The following is a 22,792-nucleotide window of genomic DNA, read 5'->3' as shown; positions in this document are numbered from 1 at the left end:
GGCAGAAATGCCTTCAAAGTTAGGAGGGAAAATGACTTTCAAGTTGGAATCCTTTGCTTAACCAATGGAGCAGAAGAGCAAAAGACATGTCTGTTATAATGTCTTTGGTCGCAAGTAGCAGAAAAGCCAACTCAAACTGCTTACACAATGAGAAAATGTATTGTCTGACATAACTGGAATCCCAGAGCTGGGGCAGACCCTGGGTTCCTCCCGTCTCTCTACTGCACTGTCCTCGGTGAGGAAGCACAGCTCTCGCTCTCAGGCTTGCTCCCTCAGTCAGGTTACGCCAGAGCTGCCTGTAGCACCTTCCTTATTTACGGCCAGTGAGGGAAAGACAGTCTCCTCTGAACACGCCACCGAAGCCCTCCCCTTCAGTCTGAGCGGACCAACTGAGATCAGAGGTCCAACCTCGATCTGTAACAGTTGCCCAGGGAATGCGATGTGTGGAATGACTTCAGGACCCTTGCTGGAGTTGGGAATAAGGTAGAAAGATGAATAATACCAGGGTTCTGTGGAAAATGGGTATGGGTTAAGCAACAATGGTGGCCACTACAGTTTACTACCCACGCACCCTATCTCAGCAAGTTTTCTAAAGATGTATTTCAGAAAACAAGGACTAAATCAAAGATATGGGTTCCAGGAAACAGCAGCTCCAACCTAAGAGTTCAGTGAAGGGAAGATCCAGGTGGCAGTTGTGTACAACTTAGAGAATAAGTATTTGTCCAGATTGCAGGAGGACAGAGAGCTCGGAGAGGAAGGCCTTTGGGGGTGAGAAACGCAGAATCGCAGGAAAGAAACAGCATGGCTGAGAGGATTTTACAAGATCAGGGAATACTATTAAACAAAGGTGAAAGGTAATGAGAAACAGTGGGAAAAACTAGGAGCCATACAAGAAAGCCAAGGTCCAACTATGTGGCAGGTTAAATTCTGGCCAGACTTTTCGGCAGGTGAGCGAGTCTGAAGAAAGAGAATCCATCTGTCCTTGATTGGTCACTCTCTGAGTGGTCCAGTGACTGTGACTCTAGACCTATGAAGAAGGGAATGGAATCCTCGCACACAACAGCAGGCCTCGCGGTGAGCAAGTTTACACACGTGTAATGTCAATGAGGTGACTGGTTTGCAACCTCAGAATTAACCTCCGGCCACTGGATGTGGTCGCAGGGCAGAGCATAACCGTTAATGATCATAAGAATGGAAATGATCAAGTGTAGTTTTTAGAAAGTAGAAGTGGGGGCGCATGGAAGGAAAAGCAGGGTCATTCATATCCTCATCTTATACAGAGGAGAAGTGCCACATAGACTAAAGCTGGTGGAACAGTAACCACTGTTTAAAATTACAGAGAAAAGGTGAATATGAATTTCAACATGGGAGGTGATGTAAGCTGTCTTCCTCTTTCATTTCAGCTCATATAATTTCCCACAGTTGGCAAATCAAGAAAGATATCTAAGCATATGAGTTCGTTTTGAAGGTAACCATTAAAGGAAATAAAAGTAGAAATAGTTAAAAGCTGTCCTCTCTGGGTCGTGGAACAGGAAGAGGAAGGGGCAGACTGTTGTTTTCACCATAACCTCTTTGGAGAAAGGTTATGTTGTTACTGAGCGGCTGCAATATTTTGATAAAAACTCAAATCCCAAACCAGCTGAGCCTCTATAGTTTCCTATTGCTCTGACGTGGACGTCAAAAACCCTGCACCCAGCCTGTCGGCCCCTGTGCCCGCACCTCTGTCACCCCCAGCCCTGCTGGGCTCCAGCCACACGGGGCTTTTTAAGTGCCTCAGACGGCTAAGCTCCTGCCGCGCTTGGGTGGGGGACTTCCCACAAGCTCTTCTTTGGAAAAGCCCTGTCCAACACTCGTGTTCACTGCCTCCTGAGGGTAAGCTTCCTTATTCCTCCCAAGGCTGGGTTGTCCCCCCGTTACCCGTGATCCCAGGGAGCCTCCCCATACGTGTCCTTCAGAGCACTTAACCCACTGTAATTACGTAATTACTTGTGAATTATTTAGTCTGTCTCTCCCGCTAAACGTACACTCCAGGAGGAAAGGTCCCACCCATGTGTGTCAGTGACCCCACAGCCTGCCTACCACAGTGCCTGGGGTACCGTAGACACCTGACTCCATCGTGAAATGAACGGCTGGATGACAGCCTAATGAACTGCAGACCCTTCAGCACGGAGCAGCAAGGAACTCAGTACTTAAACTGAACTATATTGGCCAGATGAAAAAGTTACTAAATGTGGAACAATTCCATAATTTAGAATCGAGTGTCACTGTAACAAATCGTCTTAGGAAATGTAGACTGCTTCACCAAGGTCAGCGAGGAAGCTGTAAAATATATCACCCCAAGTCCTGCCGCGTCCCTCTGCGGTGACCTGTGGCTTGGACGGAGGTCTCAGCAGTGGAGATGATTCTGGGGCATCTTTTGACTTCCTGGCGAATTAGAGGAAGATGAGGGAAAGGGCAGAATCAAGGACAGCTCCTAGAATATTTGACTGGTAGCTGCGTGGTCGTTGATGCTGTTACTGAGATAGAAAAGACAGGAGGAGAAGTAGATGTGAATGGGGAAAAATGCAAGAGTTCTGCTTGGGGCTTGTTAACTTTGAGATGTCTATGAGCAACCCAAGTGGAAATACTGAAGAGGTCAACGAATGTGGGGCTGAAGAGGGAGCTCAGAGATTTAGGCAGAGTAGAATCGGCAGCACACAGCCATACCTGTCATTCAGAGCAATGAAAACACACAGACAATGGAAATGCCCCTAATTAAATCAAGGCGTCGCCACCAATGAAATGTCATGTGGTCATTAAACACGAAGCTGTAAAGATATCATCCAGATGTTATCTATCTGTACACAGCAGATTTATGAGCAATTCTTACTTTTCCTCTTTCTATATTTCCTAATTTTTTTTCATTGAACAGATATTAATTTTATAATTAGAAAGTATAATTAAGCTATTTTCATTTTAGGGAAAAGTGATAATATAAATCTACTTTTACTGACACGGACAGATATCTACAGCATATCACTGAGGAAAAAAGGCAAGTTACACCAGCACATACTGTATGATCCCCTTTACCTAAAACAATATGCACGTATGCACATGGATGCATACAGAAGCGTCCAGAAGGATGTTTTAAATGCCAACAGCAAAGGTAACTTTTAGGCTGTTATCTACCAAGCAATTTATATGGCATTAAGAATTCTTTAACAGTTTTAGTTGCATTACACTGTGCATGATACCTGTAAAACACTAAATGTGTTCATAAAAATATTTGATGCAATAATTTGAACTAAGCTTTACATGTCATTTTGTCTCCCTTTATTGCACCTGTGCTTTAGGGCTTTCCTTGGTCTCTTTCCCCCACATAATGACTAGTCAAGTGCTGGCTGTTCTTCTTTTTGTAGTTGCATGGTATAATGTACACAATAGGCGTTCTTAATCTTTTTCTGCCATGGACCCTTTCGGCCCTCTGGACCCCTCCTCAGAAGAATGTTCTGAAATGCATAAAATAAAATGCATAGAAATTGATTAACAACATACCTTGATAATTGCAGCTAGTGTGATATGTGCTTCTTTAGTAAACCATTAAATAACCAGATCTACAGCTGGGTCTAATAACTACCCCAAGTTGGAAGTAGCGATGAGCACAAACCGTATTTCAAATGTGTATTTCCAACTATATAGTATGATATGAAAGCATCTTTGATCTTCACTGGTGACAAAGTCACAGGCACTCCTAATGCTACCAAAGGGTTTCCTTGCCTACATTTGTCATTGAAGGAAATCTGCATTTTCAATGAGAGGTTGGTGAAAATAAAGATCGAGTAGTGCTTTTCCCATCCAAGGTCACAGAACCCCTGCGTCAGAACCCTCGGTCTAGAAAGGTACACACCAAATAGTAAGAGCCGTTTTCTCCTCATGGTGGAATTTCCAGAGTGATTTCCATATGCATCTAATTTTTTTTACAATGATGTTTTACTTCTGTAATTAAAACATAAAGTACTTAACAAATACTATGTTTTTGTTTGTTTGCTTTATCTTAAACAACCTGGAAGGTGGCTAAGATATTTTATGCAGCTGCTTACAATCTACATTAATATTTTTTACTGGGTGATACCACTTAAAAAAAGACTTTCAACCTTCCCTAACCACTTAAGTATTATGACAACTTTAATCATTGCCATGTTCTTACAAGCCTAGAAAAAATTCACGAGATGTTTATTCTGGAGTTAAAAGGAAAAGACAAACTGTCACAACTGCAGATGTTTGTCTATTTTTCTGCCAAGTGTAATTCCAAAAACAGCTGAAACTATTAGAGCAAATTAGTACTTAATATGGACTAATACCTTCTGTTGTTTACAAAAACACAAAAACCAGAAACATGAAAATTTATATTTAAAAAAAAAGTTACTAAATATGTGTAGACAAATTTAAAAGACAACTTATCAAAGTAATGTCAAAACTTAAGTACCACTAGAAGCCCAAGAAAACCAAAACGCTTTAGTATTTTCAAAAATAACTCACACGTAGAAAGTCAGCTCATGCTTTAAAAGTGCTCAAGTTCATGTTTTAGCAGCACTGTGGAATGCTGCAAAGGAGATGGGAATGAAGGGAAATGTGCATATCTCAGAAGCCTGCTTTGCTTTCTTTCAAATCTAAAAATAAAACCTTCGAACTGCCATATTAATAAGTCTAGAAAATGGATTCCTTTTTTGTGGAAAGCTTTAACAAACATAGAAATAAAAATATCTTCTCGGTCAATCGGACCCAAGGACGTAAACATAAACCAGATGTCAATCCTCATTTCTCTACCATTTCATTGTCCCTCAGGGCTCTGGCGGAGCTTCTGCTGTAAAGATGTTTCTACAGCACAAGGAGACAGGTTAAATGAATGAAGGTGTGCACAGAGCAACACGGACCAGGCTCAAAAGCCGACTATTGAGTGGAAAGAGTGAGTTGCAGAATGTGACGTACATTTGCAAAAACTCTTTCAAGTGTTCCGTACTAGTCATGCGGAACTCAGCAGAAGTCTTGCATGGCCAGTATCCCCATCACCTTTGGGGAACTGGCTATCTTGGGGAGGCAGGGCAGCAACAGGCTGGCATTTCGCTGGAGCTGTCACGTTTGAGTTCCAGAAAAGGAGGCTGGTGTAAACTGCACAAAGTCCTAACGTTTCCCAAGTCCGAGCGGAAAGTACCTGAAGTAGCTGGCACATGAGCAGAGCGCAGAGGCACAGGAGGAACAGGAGCGGAGCACCGCGGGAAGGAAGGACCTCAGGGGCAGGCACACGGAGGAGTGCTGAGGGGCTCTGATCCCACCCCCTTAGCCCAGGCTTGCAGGGGTTACAGCGGGCCCTCCAGTGGCTTGCCTGTGGGGGTGGAACTAGTCCTTGACAAGCCAGGAACAAGCTGCTTATGCACTGCTTCCTTCACCATGAAACTCTCGGTCAAAAAGAATCTGTAAAAATCAGAAGAACTAAGCAATGCATTTGGTACCATCGTTGCCTCACGCTCCTGCCCTTCTCTCAGTATTGAGTAGCCGAAAATGAAGTGTGTTTGAAAAGGGGGAGCCCTCTCCTCACGGGTCCCCCAGGGTCTTGTGGGGTAGAAGTGGAGGGATGGAAGGTTCCATGAAGAGACCTGGAGTGGGAGCCCCAGGGGCCTGATGGGTGGGTGAGAAGTCAGCTTCGGGCAGGCGGCCTCCAGAGCAGTGAGTGAGGGGGGCACAGGGGACAGGGCAGACGGCCAGGGCACCTCGCAAAACCTTCCGGGGCACGGACGTCTGAGGAGATGCAGCTGGGAAGGAAAGCGGAGCCTATTCGGCACAGCTGGTGCGGCTGCGTCTGATTGCCTACCACCACACTCTGCAAACGGAACTGCTCCCAGCGCCCAGCCGGGCTCGCGCCTCCTGTCTCACCTCCGCACCCCAAACTCCTCTGACCCGGGCAAACAAGTTTTCTTCTTGTGCGAGCCTTCATTCGTGCTGGTCTCGCCTCCACTCATACTTTCTCTGGGACTAGCTAATGTGGCCTTATTGTTCAGGTCTTGGGGGTCACTTTTCAAAGAAGTGTCTTTCCTGACCCCACCCCTACATCTAGGTGGGCCAGACCTCCCTAATGCTTATGCACTCCCTCAGTGGCCAGTACTTGTCCATTGTAGCATTTAGCCCCTTGTAAAGAAATGGCTCGTTTGCCTATCTGGATTTTCCTTTAGACTCTAAGGTCGCCGAGAGGAGGGCAGTCCCTAACATCTAGCACGGTAACCAGAACCTAATAGATGCTGAGTGAGCACAGGGTAAATGGATGAAGTATTGCTATGTGAAGAGCACGACAGAGAAAGAGAAATGAAGCAACAGCAGCCTGGTCCTGAACACTTCCAGGATACTATTCTTTATGCATATTACAATTCAAACGAGACAGAAGGTCCTGCAGCCACAGACACTCTTCAAACCGGAATCCCAAGGAGCCACTGAAACTTCAAAGAGCAGCAAAATCAAAATGCTCCTTTTTCTTCAAGATTCACAAAGGAGAACTGGCTGGAGTTCCTCTTGCCAACTAAGGGGTCCTGCCTCACAGGTTCTACTCACACGAGGTCACGTGTGATGAAACGGAAGCTTCTGAAGTTTTGCTTTCTAGTGCTAACTGCTAAAAACTATGTCTTCTTAGCCTAATTAACAGCTCTCTAATCTCTACAAATAGCCTTGCAGTCATAAATTTGTATGCTTATCTTTATGTAGTCTTTCCTTTAAAACGGTGCCATTAAAAGACCACCCTTGATTTAGCAGCATCTATCAAAGTTTTGACCCAGCATGTCTCATCTTTAGGAATTTCTCCTACAGATAATGTCGGCAGTGAGCAAAATAGTATATTTAAAAGACTATTCACCACAGCATTCATCAAATTAAACACATGGGAAACATAAGTATCCCTCAATAGAAAACTGGTTACATTATAGTGCACCCACATAATGTACTACTAACCCCACCCTTAAAAAGAATGATATAGCTCCACAGGAACGGACACCTGATACAGTAACTAAAAAGAGCAAACTTTGCAAATGTGCACAGCATTTTATTCTTGGCATAAACACACACACACCCTTGCTTTTGTATACATAAATACGTACATAAACACATATGTAAAATATATATAATAATATGAGATGTCTAGCACAGTCAATTTCAGAGACAGAAAGGAGAAGGGTGAGGGCCAATGGCTGGGGGAGGAGGGAGGAATGGAGTTATGGTTTAATGGGGACAGTTTCACTTTTGCAAGATGAAAAGGGTTCTGAAGATGGATGGTGGTGATGGCTGCACAATGAGAACGTACTTAATGCCACTAAACTGTGCACGCAAAATGGCTAAAATGGTCAATTTGATGTTATGTATATTTTATCACCAGTTAAAAATCTCACACACACACACACACACACACACACACACACACACACAGATTAATAAGAAATAACGATGGCTGCCTCCAGGGAGAGAAATGGATATCTGGGGACAGGGTGGCAAGGAGATCTTTTACCATTAAACATTTTATACCACCTTTTTCATTCTGCACTACATACCGAACTACCGTCTTTCCCTGAAAATAAGACCTAGCCAGACCATCAACTGTAACGCATCTTTTGAAGCAAAAATTAATATAAGACCCGGTCTTATTTTAAAATAAGACCGGGTCTTATATAAAACCGGGTATAATATAATACAATATAATGTAACATAATACAGGGTCTTATATTAATTTTTGCTCCAAAAGACGCATTAGAGCTGATGGTCCAGCTAGGTCTTATTTTTGGGGAAAAACAGTATTAAAAAAATCATTTAAAAAAAAACCCTGCCTATACAAGAAGCCTTTTCCTTAATCACAAGTCATTTATATCCTTTCTTAAAGTAAAAAATATTTTCAATCCAAATCAGGATTCCACTTCAGTTTTGAGGGTATTTATTAGACTTAAATGTTGCAAGTTGTGAAAAATTACACTTGTTCCCCTAAGAATGTATTAACCAAAAGCCTGTCTTTATTTTTATCAGCTTTTACAGAAAAGCTTCAAAATCATCATAGGAGAAAATTACCATTTTTATCAGTACGCAACTTTTATTCTATCATAACAACCAAGCTAGCTGAATATAGAACTGTTTCAACAGCAAAAAGCCCTCATCATAATTCAAGACAAAAACCAGCCTGCAATTACATGAGTTATAAAACAAACTATGCTTTATGTTGCAACCTACCCTAAAGCTCTAACTTATATGTCAGAATCACACACACACACACACACAACACACACACTCTCTGGATTCCTCCGAGTTTATCTAAAACCTGCTTTTGTGAAGATCCACTACTTCCTTGAGTCTTCCAGAATAAGCACTGTAGCCATGCCACTGGCCCCCCCCCCCCTTCTGTAGCACTGCCCGCAGTCAAGGAGAAGGCAGTACTTGCAGGGCCCAGCAGCACCCCTGGCTCAAAGCAGGGGCTCAAATATTTGCTGGATCAATGAATAAATAATTATCTGCTAACAGGCTTGCCATCAAGCCTCACAAAGAAAAAATACAGAAAGAAAAAAGTAAGAGATGCGTTGTTCACTTGAAGTCAGTACACGATGAAGGTGAAGACCGGATGACTCGTTCACCAAACAGCTATGATGCAACTGGCTAAGTGGGAGCTAGACCTCATCCCATCCTAAACTCACATACAAATACAGGTACTTTTGAAAACCACACCAAAGAGGGTAACTTACCTATAAGATCCTTTTGTACATATCAAATATGTAGTATGTATGAATAGTATATCGTTTTAGGAAAACAGAAAATATGGATGAATATTGACATGTTCTTAGAGTAGGAAAGAATTTTCTAAGTATAAAAGCAAAAGAAGAAATCATAACAAATTTTCTGTATCAAAAAGACAAGCAGAATCAAAAGATATATGACAAAGTAGGAAAAACATCTGCATGATGACAGACATTAAGGGTTCTTACAAATCCACTTAAAAATACCCTGATGGAAGAATGAATACAGAACATGAAGAGAAAATTTGCAAAGACTGAATACAAATGGCCAATGACCGAGGGCTGTACACCACATATTTATGCTGAGGGTTAGCCTCAGTGATAACCCAAGGAGCACACATTTAAAAGATGGCTATCCAATTCTGGGAGGGTGTGGGGAAGTGGCACTTTCTCAGACTACCGTGGGAACTGGGACAGCAATTTTGGAAGACAACATGGTGGTACCCACCAGCAACTCCAAGTCTGGGCAGCCATTCTTCCGAAAGACTGGCAGGCACATGAGGATGTTCAATCCAGTAGTCTCTTTAATAGCGAACCACTGGGAAAATCAATAGGGGGACAATGCATGACAGAAAGTCGGCACCAGACCACGCTGGTATTTAACAGAAATGAGGCATACAGAAATGTACCGTACGGATAGATGCTGAATACGTATAATACTATCCTTGTTTTGTTAAAAATACAAAAGGTGCATGTTTGTATAGCCTGAGAAGAAGATTCGGAAGGCTTTAGGTTAAGCTATGAACTAACAGTGGTTACTCTGGGTAGTGGGCGCAGAGAGTAACAGGGAGCTTTCACTTTTTTACTTGATATACTTTAAAAAGGTTTGAATTTTCCACAAAAGCATGTATTATTTTTATAATTTCTTTAAAAGGAAAAGAAGAAAAATAAGAAGATACAAGCACTTATCTACTAAAGACAGGTTCTGTCCTTTGAGAATTTCCTTCCAAGTTCCTTGAAGCTCAAATGGCCATGTCGTTCCCATTCATAAATAATAAGAGGTATTTTAAAAAACATCTCTTCTGTATTTCTTAGAAGAAATTGTATAGAGTCATCATGGCCTGTTTTATAAAATCCATTCGTGATCTTAGAAAAAGACTATTAAAAACCTTAACCACCCCCCAGGCCTACTATCTACCAGAAGAAACCCATTCACTGTCCATATTACATGTAGTCCACACAATTTCTGAGACAATGCACAAAGCGCCAGCCACACAACTCCCACCAGCATAAATACTTGGCATACAAAGAACGTCCTGTCAGCAGGGCCCAGGGTACATCCCGCGGCAAAAGGGAATGACAATTTGAGTCACAGGATCACGAGTGAAACCAAATTTGGGACTTGGAGGCAGTGCAATGCTCCTCCCTTCCGTCCACACCTTCTCTTCTCCTCCCCCCGAACCCTGCCCCTCACGGAGTCCCTAAGTCAGTTATCTGTTATGTCCACACAGCTTTAGACTGAGGTGTCAGAAACCACTAGAGAGACACAACAAAGTGTTACTTGGGAGTCTCAGCTGGAATCGCAATGGCAGCATATGGGTAAGCTCACATTTTTTCCTCAGGAAAAGAAATGGAAAAATTCAATGAGAATGTTCTGCCTTAACACATGGAATGGTTGAAAATCCAGGTGTCAAAACAACAAATGTGGAGTGACCACTGATTGTTTTTAAAAGCTTGAGATATTGAGCCTGACAGTTGAGAAATGAAAGAACCACTCATTTTACAAAATTAAAATCCACACAATGGCACCAAAGTAGCCAAAAGTGCGGCCAATAAAGCACCTGAGTGTCAGACCTCGAATGGCTTGGATCCCCAGCGTTTCAAAAGGCATTCATTCTGCTCTAAGAGTCTCAAGAGCCAGACGTGCGTCTGGGTGCTGCTCTCTGTAGTGCCCGTGGGAGGAGTGCAGCAAGCACATGCCATTAGCCATGGGCTCCACTGTTCTGTGACAGCTTTCAGGAGGCCATCGTTCTAGGGGACCACACACCGGTCCCCGGATCTGAAAGTGCGTGGTACCACTGCTCACTAACGGTGACCAGGAAGTTATTTACCCAAAACGAAAGCAAACAAAGCGCTCCGCTGAAGACCACTGGGCCACAGCAGCAGCGGCAGGTGAAGAGCTCAGTCAAAGCACTCTCAGCTCAGCTGACCTGCTTCAAGGTGAACTGAAGTTGCAGATCACCAGTTCCGGCTCTAATCTGACGCCCGCCCCCAGATCACGCTGCGGCTACCAAGTAACCCTACCCAAACTGACCTTTCAGGGCTCAGGGAAGTGACTTTTTTTTATTATATGGCACAGTTTGGCACAGTTATGTCTTTAGTCTTTGGGGTACTTTTATACTGTCCAAGAGTAGTATATCTTGTTTTTTTTTCCTTTTTTTTTTTTTTTTTTTTTAAAAACAGATGGCCAAACCAGGACATATACTAAAAAAAAAAAAAGGAAGGTTACTTACCTGAGCCCTAACATTCCAGCTACCATGGAATCCTGTTGGAGCTGGTCTACAGAAGCAAGATGTATTCTGGGGAGTCACATGTCACATCAAAGCAGGAACTGGTGAGTCTGTATTTTTATGGAGCCTAAAACAAAGAAAATCGTAAGTTGAAAGCCCCCATTGTGCTGCACGACCTTTTTCCCAGGGCTATTTGGGACATTTTGAAGATAAACATATAGACAAAGTACTATGCTATTTCCCGGCTTACCTAGCTAGAAACAAAGGATAAACTGCAAATTACTGGCACATAACACACAGTGCTAAAATAAAGGAAAGATTCATGCATGTTAGAATCGACACTATGACAGGTCTTGCCTCCTCTGACGGACTCTGTGACACTATAAAGCGTACCGTTAGTGGTGATCTCGGATAAGTATTTCTTCTACCACGTCATACAGAAATACTCGGGGAGAGAATACATGTTCAAGAGAACATGCAGCATTAAAATGTCATCCCAAAAAGAACATGTGAAATCCAGAGGCAAAGTCTCCCTTCTTTATCAAGCAGCTGAAGCTGCAACGAGCCGCTGTAACATCGTGGAAAGGGGCTTTAACCCTGAGAGAAAGAAGCAGCACCAGTGGACACCAAGTGCCCCGGGAGATCCAAAGCCATCCTCCAAAAGTCTGTCTCAGAGCAATCACTTTTAAGCTTCTCAGATCAGCAAGTCGCCAAGTTCAACAGACTGAGTTATTAATCTGACAGTTTCTCTTTTGCTTTTGAGTACATATTCAAAAAGGACTTTTGTCATTACATTTTTCATCATCAAGATAACCACTATTTCCTTGTTAAAACCTAAACTGGCCTATATAAGCTAATCTCTAATACCTCGCTGGCCCAAGAGGAGCACTTTTATCTTTAGACTAAAAAAAGCCTAGCGTGTACAACTTAGAGAATATTCACACAAATAATTACTTGTGTAATCAAACTCAGAGGAAGGGCAACACCAACCAAGTCTTTTACTTACAGCTGGTCTATAACGAGCAGGATAGTTCCTAGAATTATCTACTGAGGTGCAGTGAGGCCTTATAATTCTCTTAAACAGTCGAGTCACAGAATGCTTTGAAATCCCAAAGTCAAGGTAACAGTGTTACTCAGTTAGCCATTAGGTGGGTGCAAAAGTAACTGCAGTTTTTGCAACTATTCTTAACCTTTTAAACCACAATTACTTTTGCACCAACTTAATATATAATAAAAATCATACTGGTCTCCTGGCTGGGAGGCCCTGGAAAAGCCACAGCTTTTCATAGCCACAGTTGTTTTTCACTTGTAAACTGACGGAGCTGGACTAAGGTTCCTTCCAACTCTGAAAGTTTAAGATCTCTGATTAACTCAAGGAGTTTATGGAGAAGTAAAAGAGCCAGCGAAAGAGAGCAGTTAGGTGAAAACCCAATAAAGTAGTGATTTGCAGGTCCATATATATAACAGCCCCGGTTCTTAGGCAAGGAAGAGAAGTGACCACTTCCTCAGGCTTGCTCCCGAGTCCAGACTTCTGCAGTAACAGCAAAACAGCTACAGTGAGGACACATCCATATGCCAGCAGACCCAACACAGGTGTGCCTTGAAAAAGCTGTAAAGGCCAAGGCCTCTAATGGAATGGCCACCGCCTTCTCCTGGTATAGGAGTGGGGGTGCCCTGCCTGCCCCCAAATTCCCATTTCCATTCAGATCCCCTACACACCTATCTACCATCAAAGTGGTAGAACCAAGTATTTAAGCAATAGCATGCAAATCAAGTTTTCAATAAGTTCAAAGGTTCCTTGCAAGAGAAAGGCAGAAGAGGGTACATAAAGGCAGAAGAGCGCAACCTTTGTGTGAGTCCAAGGAAGAGGAACCCATGTACGTGTGTCCTAACCAAAACAAGGGAGAAGCACAGTGGTGACAATGGCAGTTTGCCCAGAGAGGGCTGTTACAGAAGCACTGAGGACAAGGTCCTTCCGTTGGAGTGACAGTAATACTCTACCCAAGAAAAACGGTTGTGTCTGTTGGCCACAGGAGGCTGGTCTGCACGCATGTCACCATAACAGAGGGCAGTGGAAACAAGCAGGTGTCCTGCCACACTCCCTGCAACTCGGCGCCAGTCTAGGGCTGTTCTTTTACCCCCCGTGCGTTTAAAACACTAGTTACTACAAATGTCAAACATTTTCTGTTATTCTCTCACGGACTCTCAGGCAGCCTTCCAACAAACTGCTCTGAGCCAATTAAAAGATTTCTTCTGATATTCGTTGTTAGAAAAGATGACTGGTTGCAAGACACATCATTTATCATGCAAACAGTCCCAGGCAGGTACCTTAGCAGCGAAAACGGGCCTGAGACGGGAACCAACAATTTTAACGCTGCTCTTCTTTATTGTAAGTTAAAGAAGAGAGTTTCTCATTTGATCTCCACGTGGGGGAAGGAGTATTTGGGTGGGGGGCAACATCATATGGGACTCATCTAGCCAGCTGTGCTGTCCAACTCCACAGCTCGCCTCCGTACCCCACTAGATCCGGCCACTCAGCGGCAGGGCAGGCAGGGAAACAATGGCTCTGACTGGAAATTACAAATAGAATGCAAAACTGTATTCTAACCCCCACCCCACCCCCCAGTACACAAACAGCCCAAAAGTTGGGAGTACGGTTTGACGGCATCATGCTTTGCCAGGTGAAACAAAGACCTGGTACTCGGTTTAAAGCATTCCAGGCAAATTTGTAACAGTAAGAAATAGAACAGCATGATAGGCCAATATGAGCAAGAAAGCCATAGAAGGTCTCTTCAAGCTGTTAGGACATGCTTACTTCACACACCACCAGGAACTTCGCAGATAAACTATATTCTGGAAGCTACCTGTGCTGTTTAAAGGGCTAGGGGTATGACAAACAGCTGGCTGGAGGGCATCTGAAGAGGCAAACACATTGCCAACGACGGCAAAACAAAGCAAAGCCCTTGTCCAGTGACATCTCAGGTTCAGATGTACAAACCTTGGAATCTTTGTCAAGTGAGGCTTGCGTGTCTGTGTTCTGGACGGGATGTACCTCAGTGACAGGCCACTTAGCTGACATGTACGAATGGGTGCTCTGTGGCGACTTACTTAATCAACTGTACTTCTACTAGATTGATTGTGCCCTTTAAAGTTCTGACATGTGTGGGTAAGGAAATAAAAGTGTTTTCTAGGCTTCCCCACTGGGATTTGAAGTGCAAGTCCTAAAAAGCCCACAAATAAGCCCATTTCCCCGAAATCCCTGGGGGAAATTCCCAGAAGACCTAAAAAAATCCAGACCCTGTATTTTCAATAAGGATCTAGCATATTTCAAGAGACTCAAGAGGCCAGGCTCAATCTCACTGTTAACTGCAATTACTGAGATCCAGATGAAAATTCCAGCCATGAAACCCAAATTTCTCCTCTAGAGTACTAACTGCCATTAACAATGAATTTTACTACCAAGGCCTGACTACGCTTCGTTTTTCTAGCATGACCAAATGCCTGTAACTTGGGAGAGTCCTACCAAGTCTAAACTACTTCGCATCATCACACGCCGGAAGTCTAAGCCACTTAGCATCAGCGCACGCCGGTAGGGATGGTTCCAGGATCACCAACCACCCCCTGAATTTGATCCTACCGTCTCACAACTTGGGGTACTGATCCCACACAGCAGACACAACATGTGAATGGCTCCACAGAGCCCATTCCTGTTCCTGGAAAAATAACCAGAAGCACACATCTGCCTGACCATGAGTCAGGAATATCAATTTTGTGGTTGAGCCCATTTCTGCTGTGACCAATCCACACGGAACACACAACAGAAACGACTGCCACAGAGGTATTCCAGAGCAAGCTTCCCCCTCTCCGAGCCATACTTAGCAATATCGCAAAGGGTCTCTCCTCTGTGAGAGCACTCTTTTTAGACTCTTCACAATGACCTTAAGTTTTCAGCGCAAAACCACAGACACATTGCCACACCATGTAAAAGTCACCTGAGTTTCAGTGTGGGCGAGTCAGGCATAACCAAACTAAAAAGAAAATAAACTTTCAGAGACAATTGACAGGAACCACAGCGATGCGATGAACTTGCCCCATATGGTACTGGTGATCTAGAGCAGGACGCGTCCAGGACTACGGGAGCCCGTTACATACGGTGTCCCACTCCACTTATGTAACTGGAAGATCGCCGGCGGAGGGGGGAGGATGGGAGGACGCTCATATTTCTGAGGCCACCGCAACCCCAAAGACCCTGGAGGCGCACTCCCACTGAAGAGCCTCAGGTGCTGCCGGACAAACAGTCCCCTATCCACGGCTCCCGATGGGAACTAGAACAGCCTCTTTCGGATGAGTTGTGGGACCAGGAACACAATGTCTAGTCCCTTTTGTGGGTGGACAATAAATTCCCACCTACTTGTTCCTGCTGGATGGGAAAGGAGATGGTGGACCGACTCGCTCGCAATGGGGGCAGAAAGTCACGGAATGGGCGAGAAGGAGGGGGAGGCAGAGCCTGAAGATGGGGGGTGAGAGCGCAGGAGCCCTTGTGGCGCACTCTCCCGACGGGAGGCGGACTGCGCACGCGCGCCGGTGGGGGGGGCCGAGTAACGGGAGAGGGGGCGCGCGAGGGAGGGAGAGGGGAGAGCGCGATCCAGGGAGAGGCTGGGGCCGCGGGCGCGCGACGGCGCCGCGGGCCCGAAGCCCCGAGAAGGGCACGACGCGCGCGCAGCCCAGACAAGCGAAGCCCCAGCGACAGCGGCGCCCGTGGGGCCGGGGGCCGGGATGCGCGCTGAAGGCGGGAGAGAGCGGGGCGCCAGGCGAAGGTGGCCCGGGGAGGCCGGGGCGAGGACGGTCACCCGCAAGTGCGGGTGACGGGCCGAGGGGGGAGCCGTCACCGGCGGCGGCGGGAGGGGGAGGGTAAAGAGGAGGGACGCCATCCGCCAGCCGTGTCGTCCGACCCCGCGGGCCCCTCCCGCGCCACGTCCCGCCCCTACCCCCCGCCCCTCGGCAAGGGTCCCCGCCCGCGGCCGCGGTGGCCCCACTCACAGTCTCTCCTCCTCGCCTCCTCCTCCTCCTCCGCTTGGCGCGGCAGCGGCGGCGGCGGCCATTTTCCGGACGGCTTTTACCACAGCCCTCTCTCCGAGAGGAGGGAGCGCGCGCGCCGCCGACGCCGGGACTCCGCACGGTCGACGTCGCGCCCCGCCCTCCCGGCCGGACTGCGCGCAGCTGCACCTGCGCGCCCGCGTCCCGCCCCCGGCGCTGCCGCGAGCCCGTCTGCCATTGGGTGCGGCGATCGGGGCGGGGCGGGTCCTCCGCGGCGGAGCCACCAATTGGCGATAGTTTGTGTCCATTCTGGCCAGGGAAAAGGGGGCGGACCCCCTGCCCAGCTGCCGATTGGCTGCCGTTGGCCGTCATTTGGGAAAAAGAGGCGGCTTGGGCACTGAGGGGCTGGTTTAGTGGGAGGAATTTGAATATTAAGGATTAATGGGCCCTTGCGGATGCTGGGGCAAGTGAAGGCCTAGCCTTCGCACTCCTGTTTGCGCGCGGCCCTCCTGGGCGGTTGATGCGCTGTCCGCAAACACACCAAGTAAGCTGCAATAAGTGTTTCACTGCACCTGCATTTTCTTATTGTCACCACCTTCAGTAGAAGCAACAAAGTTGCCTGCCCTGGAGCCTGACGTTCCAGCTGAAAGACCTTGGTTTAAGAGGCCTATCCATTGCATTCTTTCATCTGAGCCTGCCACGAGCCAGACTCTCATAGGGGCAGGGAATAAACTGACAACAAATCACAGCTCTGGCCTTCGTGAAACTGTGGTGGGGGAAAAGGGGACATGACAAGGCTGCATGAGACCCGTCATTGTTGGATCAGATGGTTTGGTGGAGGTGTGAAGAAGGCAGTGGAAGCACAGAGGAAGCAGCACTAAGCTCTACCTGGAGGGGAAAGGGAAGATTTCCTAGAAGAGGTGACTTGGGAGCTAAGAGCCAGCAATTCTGTTTTGAAAAAATAAGAGTATAAGAAAAGTTTTAGTCAGTGGGGTGTTCAAGATAAGACTGCTTGACAAGGCGAACTTACTCTGATTCCAGCCATCCTCCAATTCATCAAATGCTCCTTGTACAAGTCCTGTGATTAACAAGGAATCTTCTAATTCTGATTTGGCTCCCCCCCCCACCGCCATTCATTTACTAAACAGCTGCTATATGCCAGGCACTGTTCCAGGCTCTGGAAGCACAGAACTGAATAAGACAGCAAACTAACATTCTTATGTGAAATATTCATACTAAACATACAAATAACTATGTAACATAATGTAACATAGTGATAAAGGCTTTGAGGTAGATAAAACAAGGGTGAATAGGTGCTATTTAGATATCCACAGGCTTTTGCCTTCATTTTATTCCCCCATGTAGATATCTGGGGAGAGAACATTTCAGAAAAGTAAAAAGGCCCTGAGGAGAGACTATGCCCAGCGTGTTAGGGACTAACAAAGAAGCTTATGTGGCTAGAGAGGGATGGAGTCACTATGGGAAATGGGAGCTTATTCTGAGCTGAGAAGCCCTTGGAGAATTTTGAACTGGGAGTTGACACCATCAAATCTATGTTGTAGGTGCAGTGTGGAGAACTATCCATGCTGGGACAAAACTAGGAGCAAGAGCCCAGTCAGGAGCTCCTGACAACAATCTAGGAGAGGTAAGAGTGGATTTAACTAGGATGGTAGCAGTGGAGGTTCTGAAAAGTTGTGAGATTCAAGCCATGTTTTCAAAATCAGGCAGAAAGGATTGGCTGTAGGGTATAAAGACAGAAGAAACAAGTATGATTCCTGAGTTTTTGTCCTGAGCAACTGAGTAAATGGGTGCCTTTCACCACGATTGGGCTCCCCTGTAGAAAACGCACGTTTTTATAGGTACAGATCAAGAATTCTGTTTTGGCCATGTTAAGCTTAGAGTGCCTATTAGACGTGCAAGTGGAGCTGTTGAGCAGGCTCTTGGGTCAACAAGCAGTCAACAAGTCAACAAGCTGAATATTTAACTCAAGAAGCTATAAAAGGAACAACATAGTAAAAATGGAGAAAATAGAAGAAAAATAACAATGAGCAGAAATTGATGAAGCAGAAACAAGTGATAGATTGAGTACATCAAAAGCTGATTCTTCGACAAGCTGAAAAACAAAAGCCAACCCTCTAAGAAGTGACATGTAAGGAGAGAAGAGACCAGCCCCTTATAATAAAAATGAAAAGGAGCCACAGCCTACAGATAGAATAGATTATACAATAGATGGTAGATAAATTGGAAAATATAAACAAAATGAATAAATTCCTAGAAAAGCACAGCTTACCAAAATTGACTCTAGAAACAAAACCTGGATAGACCCTCGATAACCACAAAGGAATTGATTATGTATTTTAAAAATCTCTCCCCCCAAAAAAAATAATAAAACAAGCTCAGAGAGTTTTACAGACGAGTTCTACCAAATCTTTAATGAGTGGGTAATTCCAATCATAAACAGAAAAAAAAATGAAGAAATCTCTCCAAACTTGTGAAACTAATATAACTATTATAACGAGCGAATAACAGCATGATACTGGATGTGGAAATAGATGTAAAACTTCTAGACAAATAAACTGAATCTGGCGGTATATAATAATATAACCAAGTTGAGTTTTATCCTAAGAATGCAAGGATGGTTTAAAATTAGAAAATCAACTTTAACTAATTTAAGGGGAACAAATTATATGATTATTTCAATAGATGCAGAAAAAGCATTTGATAAAATTCAACAGCCACTTATGATAAAAAAAAACCCCAACAACTTAGAGAACTATGAATAGAAGGGAACTTTCTTGATCTAATCAAAGGTATCTATCAAAAAAAACTTAGAACAAACATTGTATTTAATGGTGTGAAGTAGAAACAAAGCAAGAAACAGAACAAGATCTACAGGGCAACATCACTTGTGTAAAATAAAACACGTGTGCTTCTCCTTTCATTCTCTTTTAAACTTCATCCTTGGAGTTCACAGCAAGGAGAAAGACCAATTAATTCCAAGTTGATTCCCTGCTTGTTAGAATGCAGACATAGAGATCCAGCCAAGAGCTGGGAAATTTAATGGGGGAAAAACATTCAACTTACTCTAGCTACAAAAATTATAAAGCAGTTGGGAACAAACGTCATAAGAAATGCCAAAACACCTACATTAAAAAACACAATAAAGATGTCAATTCTTCACAAATTAATCTGGAAATTCTTTGCCTGAATCAAAATCCAGGAGTTTTTATATACTATAACAAGTTAATGCTAGGTTGGGAAGAGTAAGTGTACAAGGCTAGAAGTCAAGACATTTTTGAAAGAAAAAAAACCAATGGAGAGCGTCTAGGGTCTTGCTAAATCCCTTAGTTTGAATAAACAGGACTTAAATGGTACAATTTCACTCTCGCCATTGAAAAGTAGAAAAATATACTGGAGTGTAAAGTATTTACTAGTGAATTAAAAATGGGCCATTTAAAAAATGGGACTGTAGAAGATAAAAACCAGGAAAACGTCATAGAGATAGCAACCACGACAGAAAACCAACAACCAGAAGGATTTTTTCGATATGGAAGATAGAGTTCAAACTTCTCCATCTGTCTAAAAATCCCTTCGGCTAATAGAAAATATATATTTTCATGAGAAGGGTAAAACAGACTGCACAAAATTTTAGAACATCCCAGATGATATCACAAAAAATAAGTAAATAAAAACTACAAATTTGTTTCAAACACTATGGGACATTTCCTAAAGTTGCTTATACATTAGACCCCTCAAAAAAAAAAAAACAATCTCAGTAAATTCCGAAATGTAGAAATCCTGCAGTTCAATCTCTGGCAACAATACAATAAAATTAAAACTTAGGAACAAGAGAATGGGCAAAAGTAAAACAAAACAAAACAAAACAAAACAAAAAAACACTCTCCATTTGGAACTTTTAAAACAGGCTTCAAAATAACTCTTTGGTTAAAGAGGAAACAAAAACTAAAATTATAAACTCTTCAGCAGTGACCAACAATGAGAGCCATACACATTAAAACCTATGCTGTGTGGCCAAAATGGTCATCTAGAAAAATTAATAACCTTAAGTACATTTATTAGAAAATAGATGAGAAATGAATTGATTCTGATACATCATGCTTGCACTCATGTGCGTGCGCATATACACAGATATACAAACACGGTTTTCCTTCTTTACCCTTAGAAACTTACCGCAAGAAAAGTATTGATTAACAGAAAGGAATAAACCCATCAGAGTGAAGAGAATGTGGTGAGGATAGGAAGTTATCCTCGATGGACAGATTTCAACATTCATTTTGGAAAGCAGATGAGAATTAGTTGATGGATAAAACAGGCAGGAAAAATCCAGCCTAAAATTGACAAGGGAACTACAGAGGAAGTGGGAGCCAGTTTATCAGATATAACACCAGAGAGTAGGCTCCGAATCAGCAGGCATATGGTGGAAGGCAATAGAATTAAATGGGACTGAACACTTGGGGATTGATTGAAGGGCCCAATACAGAATGACTGCACCAGTTGGAACCTCCTCTCCTTCAACAGACAGCTGAGGGGACAACCGGTGTAAACCTGCAGCGAAAATACCTGACAGCTCTCTAATGAAATTGAATGAAATGTCTGTAGAGAGCTAGGGCTTCCAGCATGGGTATTGGTAACCCCTGAACAATTTTCTCCTCATTCCAGCATTTGTGGGATATAAACTCTGTTCCTCAGCTCCCTACCCTACACAAAAGAGTCATAGCAGGAAAATGGAACTATTTGCCCTAAAGCAGAATAAATCCACAATAATTATCCAGTCCTTCTTTATTAAATATTAACCAACCACTAGGGATCATCATAAATTTGAATAAGGCCTGCAACATTAAAAATAGTCAAGTGTAACCTATAGGGGGAAAATGAACTTGGAGAAATCCCAGAAAATGCAGGGAACATATGGGGAAAAAATTAATTTGATTAGCTTATTCAGAGACCTGACAGAAAATATTGCATCCAAAAGACAAGAACAGAATATTGTGTAAAAGGAGTGGGAAACAAGAAAGAGTTAATGGAGGGGCTAGCCCCGTGGCTCAGGCGGTTGGAGCTCCGTGCTCCTAACTCTGAAGGCTGCTGGTTCAATTCCCACATGGGCCAGTGGGCTCTCAACCACAAGGTCGCCAGTTTGATTCCTTGAGTCCCGCAAGGGATGGTGGGCTGTGCCCCCTGCAACTAGCAACGGCAACTGGACCTGGAGCTGAGCTGCACCCTCCACAACTAAGACTGAAAAGACAACAACTTGAAGTTGAACGGCACCCTCCACAACTAAGATTGAAAGGACAACAACTTGACTTGGAAAAAAGTCCTGGAAGTAGACACTATTCCCCCAATAAAGTCTTGTTCCCCTTCCCCAATAAAATCTTAAAAAAAAAAAGAATTAGTGGAAATTAAATGAGTATTGAAATTCCAATTTCAATAGAAATATTGAAAGATAAAACCAAAGAAGTCTCCCAGAAAACAAAACAAAACAATACAGACAAAAAGTATGAGAGAAAATATTAGGACTATGAAGAGTGATCTAAGAAGTCCAGAAAGCAACTAACAAGAATTTTTGAAAGGTAAAACCCAGAAAAAGGAATAGGAATAAAAATAAACAGTATCAGACTTCATAACAACACTGGATGATAAAAGATAATAGAACAACAATTAAAAAATAATAATAGGATAATGCTTTCAAAATTCCAAGAGAAAATGATTTTCAATTTAGGATTCTACACCAGCCAAAATACCCACCAAGTGTGACAATGGAATAAAACATTTTTAGATATGCAAGAACTAAGAAAATTTACCTCTCAGATATACTTTCTTAGGAAGCTACTTGAGGATGTTCTCCAGCAAAACAAAGGTGTAAGCCAAGAAAAAAGAAGATGTGGGATCCACAACACAGTGGATCTAATCCAGGAGAGCAGTGACAGGAAATAACAGGAATGCCAACTGGGCAGAAGGGCTGATTGGCAATCAATCCAGATTGGACTAAGAGAATGGCAGGCTCTGGGAGAAAGGACTCCAAGAATTTATTTATTTTTTTTAAGTGTGTGTGTATGTGAACTCAACATATTAGATGGTATGATTGGGAGTCTAAAGAAAACTGAATATGATGGTAATTAGTACAAGAAAATAAGGAAAAGAATTAGAAATAGCAAGGGGGAGAAAGTACTTCACAAGAAAGTTATGATCAAAATAAGAAGCCAGGTAAAATATATTATAATTTTACCAAGTGATAGTGTGTAAGAAAAGAGAATCCACTGGACCTTGATGTTAAGAAAATTCTCTTTTCAAACGGTCCAGAGATCATCACACTAGATTTATAAGAAGGAAATATAATCCTAGCATGCCTCTTCTTGATCTGGCATTACAAAATATTTACAGGAACATCATAATGTTAATTTTTGTCTTTGGTTTTCAACGTTTAGAGTCAACCCATGCACAAAACATGGAGGAATAGGTTTTTGTTACAGGATAGGACATAGCCCTCTTCCCCTTTTG

At 43.6% G+C, this 22,792-nt stretch overlaps 1 protein-coding gene across 2 annotated transcripts in view; it reads right to left on the bottom strand.

Moving 5' to 3' along the window:
* Positions 1–16,436, bottom strand: part of MECP2 (methyl-CpG binding protein 2) — a 58,503-nt gene extending 42,067 nt beyond the window's left edge. The window contains exons 1-2 of one of the 2 annotated variants that reach the window (XM_033112260.1): positions 16,280–16,431; positions 11,243–11,366 (exon numbers count right to left, since the gene is read on the bottom strand). In XM_033112260.1, coding sequence (XP_032968151.1) covers positions 11,243–11,268 — 26 coding nt within the window. In that variant the 5' untranslated portion in view covers positions 11,269–11,366; positions 16,280–16,431. Of the gene's footprint in view, positions 1–11,242; positions 11,367–16,279 lie in introns of both variants that reach the window. The other variant, XM_033112169.1, reaches the window with a different exon arrangement.
* Positions 16,437–22,792: the final 6,356 nt, after the last annotated feature.

Source organism: Rhinolophus ferrumequinum, chromosome X (genome assembly GCF_004115265.2).
Source record: "Rhinolophus ferrumequinum isolate MPI-CBG mRhiFer1 chromosome X, mRhiFer1_v1.p, whole genome shotgun sequence".
Classification (NCBI taxonomy): domain Eukaryota; kingdom Metazoa; phylum Chordata; class Mammalia; order Chiroptera; family Rhinolophidae; genus Rhinolophus; species Rhinolophus ferrumequinum.
The sequence above is the reverse complement of the archived record's forward strand: the minus strand, read 5'-3'. Positions and strand labels throughout refer to the sequence as shown.